Source organism: Vanellus vanellus, assembly GCF_965231255.1.
Source record: "Vanellus vanellus genome assembly, contig: HAP1_SCAFFOLD_33, whole genome shotgun sequence".
Taxonomy (NCBI): domain Eukaryota; kingdom Metazoa; phylum Chordata; class Aves; order Charadriiformes; family Charadriidae; genus Vanellus; species Vanellus vanellus.
In genome coordinates this window covers 3,131,656-3,137,655 of record NW_028128339.1, presented here as the reverse complement: position 1 = coordinate 3,137,655, position 6,000 = coordinate 3,131,656, and the positions used below count along the sequence as shown (strand labels likewise).

Genomic DNA, 6,000 nt, shown 5'->3' with positions numbered 1-6,000 from the left:
GGCCCCGGGGCGGTCTGGGCCGCCGGTGCCCGCCTGTGCGGGGAGGGGCGGGCGGAGGAGCGGCAGCGAGGGCGGCTGCCGGGCTTTGCGCTCCCTGGGGACGCGCGGAGCTCCCCGGGGCCGCCCGGGCTTCCCCCCCCGGTCCCGCGGCTTCGGCGGAGTTTGTGCTCCGGCTTCAGCGCTGTCGGGAGGGGCTGTCGGGAGCCCCGAGCTGGACACGGCGCTGCAGACGGGGCCTCGCCAGCAGGAGCCCCGGTGCCCCCCGGCAGCGCCGCAGTGGGGCGAGCGCTTGTCCGAGCCGCGTTGCCCGGGCCGGGCGGCCGCCAGGAGCCCCCGAGCACTGGCTGACTCGTGGCTCGGCGGGGAGGAGCGCTCCGTTTTGCCGGCAAGGGTGTCCTTCGCGGGGCAAAGGGGCGTTCGGAGCGCCGTTCCCGGGGAGGCAGAGCCGTGTCCGCTTCTCCTGTGCGTTTGGCTTTGCGTTTAGTTAATCGGAAGCCTCTGCTTTGGTGCCGGAGCCGGGGTTTGTGGTTGGCACAGGAGAAGTACTTGGGAAGTTGTTCGTCCTACAAACACGGCTTTCATGGGATAACGGGTGCCTTCTTTTTGGTCGTTTGTCAGCCAGGCCACTGCTCATCAGAGGCGTTGAGTTGTGTCCGCTTTGGAAGCGCGAGGCGGCTGCCGGAAGGGCTGGAGGCAGCTGTGGCAGAGGCTGTTTCCTCTCACAATCCCCAGACGAGACCAACGCTGCTGCTGCTGCGTGTCGGTGGCCCTCAGGAGTCCCGCGGTTGGCGCCTAAACCGAGAAAAGGCAAAGCTGACATCACGGCAGTTTGGGAGGGAGCGGGTGAGTGACGGGTGCCGCTGCGCAGGGGTGTCATTAGGCACCAGAGTTACCGGCGGCTTGAGAGAGCCCAGACCCCCGTGGGAGCCGTCGCCAGAGCCACCCACGGCACAGGGCTGCTCCTCTGACGCTCCGGGCTCGCGCTGGCCCCTCTGGGGCGCCCCGAGCCCCAAAACGCAGCTGCCTCTGAAGCGCAGCAGCAGCAGCCGCCGGTGCAGAGCAGCCCGCGGCCGGGGGGGGCCGGGCTGGGGCTGGGCCTGGGGCCGGGGCCCGCGGGCCCCCGGCGCAGCCCCGGCCCGGCCCCGCCTGAGGCAAGGGCGGGCGGCGGGGCCGGTGGGCGCGGCGGGGCGCTGCCCTTCAGCGGAGCGGGGGGCTGCCCGCTGGTCGCCGGGGCTGCGCGGGGGCCTCGCCGGCCGGCAGCGGGGCTGAGGCGGCGGCGTCGCCCCTGGCGGCGAGTCGCGGCCTTCCCCCGGCCCCGGGCCCTCCCTGCCGGCGCGGGGCTGCGGGGGCAGCGGGGGGAGGCGCGGGAGCGGAGGGAAAGGCGTTGGTGCCGGCCGTGCCCGCGGGGGCTGCGGGGGGCGTCCCTCGGGGCCGGGGGTCGGCCGCCGGCTGCGGCAGGGCCCTGCCCGGGCTCTCCGGGCAGCCCCCGGGACGGTGGTGGGGACGTATCCCGAGCGGCGGAGCCGGCGGCGGGGGGGCCGTCAGGCCGTCCTGCTCCCAAGCCCCCTGCTCGGACCGGCGGTTTTCTGAGGCGTGGCGGGCGCGGGGAGGAGGTCTGTTCTCTGGGCAAACGTCCTGCGGAGGAAAAACTGCTGCACCGCCTTCTTGTGGTGTGGCAGAGTGAGATGTATCTGGTGAGGGGTTTTGGCGTTGACCTCGGGCTCTGCTGCTTCCCCAGGCTGGCGTTCGGGGAGAAAGAAAGATGTCGTTGAAGCCCTTCACCTGTCCGTTGCCTGAAACGAGGTTTCTTCACGCGGGCAGGCTTGTCTACAAGTTCAAAATCCGGTACGGCGACTTCCAGAGGTGAGCCCGCGGGAGCCGCAAAGTCACCCTGCGGTGCGCTGAGGGCCCGTGGGGGCGGGTGAAGAGGAGAGCCTCAGCTCAGGTCTCGGGGGCTCCTCATGCCCGGCCGTCCCTCCCTGACTGTGGCGGTGGTCACTTCAGAGTGGCGGCTGCGCCTGCCCGGGCCGGGCATCGGCCTGAGAGAGGAGTCTGAGCTGTGAAAAATGCTGCTGTTTCTCTGCCGTGTGGGGGTTTCGTGCTTCGGTGGAAAAAGCGGCTTTTTCTACGGACAGTAGTTTGTGCTTTTGTAAGTGTTTAACTGTGGAGCTCTGGAGCCTTTGCAGTGGTTTGGCCCCAGGCAGTGACTGAGCCCCACACGCTGCTGCCTCAGTGCCCGCAGTGGGGTGAGGGAGAGAATGGGAAGGGTAAAAGTAAGAAAACTCGTGGGTTGAGATAAAGACAGTTGAATAGGTAATAATGGCAGAAGTTTGAGCTGCTCTGGAAAAGGAGCCGGAGCTGCTCAGGTTCAGGCTGGTATTCCAAAGCAGGTGCTTCCAGTGTGTGTCCTGCTGAAGGAGTGTTCTGCAGAGCTCAGACTCGCTCTGAACCTTTAGGAGTTGTTGCAGACTCAGCCTCTGCTTAATAATTAAGAACAATAGTATTGCTAAATATTGATAAACAGACCCCAACGCAGTGGCTCAGCACAGTCTGGCTCCCCGTGTGCGTCCTTCAAGGCCATGATCGTCAGCAGATGGCCGTTCGGGGTTGGTGCCCTCAGAGGCTTCTGGAAGGTCTTACAAAGTGTTGAGGGTAAATCTCGTTTGCGATGGTGTCAACCGTGCAGAAACTAGGACTGAGATCCTTTTGAGTCCACAAGTGTCCCTGCATCAGAGGAACAGGACGACATTGTGCCATCCCCAAAGCCCCGTTTTCGTGCCAGTGAGGTTGCAGCAGGGCTAGAATGCCCCAGGCCGTGACTGGGGCATCTGCCTAGAGAGCGGTTTGATGAGTGTGGGCGGCGGACGCTGCCAGAGCCTGGGTTTTCTCTGGCAGTGACTGTTGTTAGCTGCAGAAGAGAGTGTGCTGTGAACGTTGTGCCAATCAGGCTGTCTCCAGAGCTGAAGCTACAGTGAATGTCGTGCCACACTGGTCTCCTTTCTCCTTTGTAGGCTGGCTCTTTGACATTCTGCTGCGTGACTTTCTTTTGGGAGGAATGGAAACGCAGTTGTTTCTTTAGCTTTGCTGGAATGGTGTGGGATCCAGGAGGATTAACCTTCCTCCCTGCTTTGTTGCCGGTGTTGATTTTGGAGAGGACGGTGTGTTGTGGTGTGGTGTAGCGTTCAGAAGCTGCTTACAATGTTGCTCTGCTCTGTGAGTAAGCTCTTTCCCTCAGCATCATGCCTTTGGAAGGCACTGCTGGTGGTGTGCGTGCGTTTCCGAACAGCCCGCAGGCGTTTGATCTCCTGAAGGTAAAGAGAGCACCGCGTGCGTTTGAGTGTGGCACCTGTCACTGCCCCCGCCTGTCTCACGGTTTGTGTGCATTGCGACGTCGGTGCTTGCAGTCCTTGCGGGAACAGGACGCGAGACATTTGTGGCACCTTTTGTGTTTTGTAATAACTTGTGGAGTTGGTCGTGAGCTCGTGAAGTTGGTCTTCACATCAGCACGGTCAAACGGAGCAAAAGCAGCTCCCTTTACAGCGAAACTCCTGAAACTCTTCCCCGTGGCGTCACGGTTGTGGTGAACCGGGGGTGCTCGTTCAGCGCATCTGGGTTCACTCCCAATTCGTCCAAGAGAGTAAAGGAGTAAGTCCTAGTGTGTACGTGGCCTTATGCCCAAAGCAGTGCTCTTGGGCAGCCCGCAGATTTGGGCTGTGAAACTGCCGTTGCCCACAATAAGATGGTGACCGATGTGAGGGCAGGTTCCCAAGAGAGCATTGCAAGAGCTGATCGCAGCTGAAGGTAGAGCTGATTATCTCCACGTGCGTGCAGGCTTTTGCTGGGGCGAGGTCCTCTTTGCTGAAGGTTGCTGAGGATGGACTGAAAAGCTCTGATCGCCCACCCGTTGTGTCCTCAGACACGCAAAATACAAAGGGGCAGGAAATATAGAAGAAGCAGTCCTTGTGGAATGATGGATGTTTTTGACAAACAAGAAATTAGGAATTCATCTGCCCGCTCGCTGTGCTCTCTGTGCAGTGGGAATGATGCTTTGTTGTTGTTTAATCTCTTACAGCGACGGTAGCTGCCTTGCTATTTGATTGGGGTGGGACTAACTCTCCCTGTTTGTTCCACAGCGCTCCTGATCTCAGCAACAGCGAAAGTGCAGTCGAGGAGTTGGAGGTAGGAGTGGATGCAGCTCCACGGGACCTGATCTGAATGTTAAGCTGAGCAAATCCTTTGTTTGTTGTGGCGCTGAGGACATTTTGCCAAATACAGCGTTTCAAGAGGGAGTAATTGGAGAACTCCTCTGGAGAGTACGAGGGTGATAAAAATGACACAAGTGAAAAATGTCATCACCAGGCAGCATTAGCGTGGAAGAGTAATGTTTTTATTTGAAACATTTCAAAGCAGCCACTGACTGTCAAAATTGGACACCTGAACCTTCCTATTTGTCGAGCTCGTTGTACCCCGTTCCTTTCTGATTGCTGCTGCGATTCCTCCTGTGGTGGCGCTTTCCCCGGGTTCTCAGCCCCAGACCTGGCCAGCGCGTTGAACTGCTCAGGCTTGAGGAGCTCTCACACCTCCTGCTGTTTCAGGAGCTGTGGCGCTGCTCGTGAGCTGCCCACAGCAGCGGGTCTAATGCTCAATTGCCCACACGTTCCTCGCCACGGAGGAGCTGGTGGAACCAGTGGACGTTCTTTTAACGATGCCGGTACTTTGTGGCCAAGCTTGGTGTCAGCGGATGAGCTCTGTTGTTGTCACCTTCTCCCTGAGAGAGAAGAAAGCCCCTGCCGGTCCTGAGGAAATGAGACAAATATGCTGCCTACCCTATTGCTTAATTTTTAAAAAAATCTTCAGAGTACAGTACTGGCATTATAAATAGTATTGAAGAAAATGTGCTGATTTTAATTGGTACAGAAAGTTAGTGTTTATTTTTTTCCCTTTTGCAAATATTGACAGGTATTACTAGACAAAGCTTCCCATTTGTAAAGCAGGAGTTTTTGGGGGCTGAATTGCAGTTGCTTTGTATCTGAATTGGGTCAATATTCAGAAAGAGAGGAATATGTTGATTTTTGAAACAGGTCAATACTACGTGTGTTTTGCTGGCAAAGTGGAGCCTTCTGAAATGTAAAGCTTCTTAAATTGAAAAGCCCACCTCCACTCTCCATAGCACTGCTTCTGTGTTGGTTCAAGATTAAGATATTCATTCCCTTCAATTTCTGAGAGTCTGTTAGTGCAGTGCACTCTAAGGTGACGGGAGAGAGTGGGGAGAAGAAGGGGAGGAGGAAAAGCAAAATGTCTAGAACCGGCTCCTCCATGATTCATGCAAACTGTAAAGTAATTTTAAATTTCCCCCACGCCTCGAAAGTGTACTTCACAGTCCAGTTGTGGCTCTGTTGTTAATGTTCTTCCTTCATTTCTCTTTTTGGCCTCTCCAGGAAGCGATTCGAGTAATCCTGGGAAATCTTGAGGATTTACGTCCATTTTCTACAGAGCACTTCACAATCTTTCCGTGTATCCTTTCCTTCCTCCTTGCAAAAGAAAAGATTGGATGACTTGTATGTGTTGGGCAGTGCTGAATCAGACATTTGTGTGCAGTAGGTGCAGATCTTTAGCTGGAGTGCGGCTCCTTTGGGCACGGCAGTTTGACGTGAGCAGATCCTCCTCCGTTGATGCCTTTGCTGGAGAACTGATGGGGAAAGAGTGTTTTGCATTGTTTTCAGAGAAACGCTACTGCGTTCCAGGTTGGATGTAGGCAGAGAAAATGAAGGTGTGTATGTAAAGTGGCAGGAAGCCCACCGAATGCGATTGCAAGCAAAGCACTGGTGCCGTGCTTGGAAAGGTTGCTAAAATGCAAAACACTCCTTACAGACTCAGCAGCGTTGGCCCACGAGGAGAGAGGACGGCGGTAGTTTTCTCCTCAGGTACCTTAGGGTTGAGTGTTGTAGTCGCTGTAGTGTAAAGGATTGCGGAGAAGTTAATCTGCCGAGGCTGTTGTTG

At 57.3% G+C, this 6,000-nt stretch overlaps 1 protein-coding gene across 1 annotated transcript in view; it reads left to right on the top strand.

Moving 5' to 3' along the window:
- Positions 1–1,762: 1,762 nt before the first annotated feature.
- LOC309684591 (electroneutral sodium bicarbonate exchanger 1-like) overlaps positions 1,763–6,000 on the top strand; it is a gene marked incomplete at both ends in the record, with an annotated part of 155,351 nt that continues 151,113 nt past the window's right edge. Inside the window, 3 exons of the mRNA XM_082500477.1 lie at positions 1,763–1,863; positions 3,505–3,645; positions 4,134–4,179. Of these exons, the coding sequence (XP_082356603.1) occupies positions 1,763–1,863; positions 3,505–3,645; positions 4,134–4,179 (288 nt within the window). The remainder of the gene's footprint in view (positions 1,864–3,504; positions 3,646–4,133; positions 4,180–6,000) is intronic.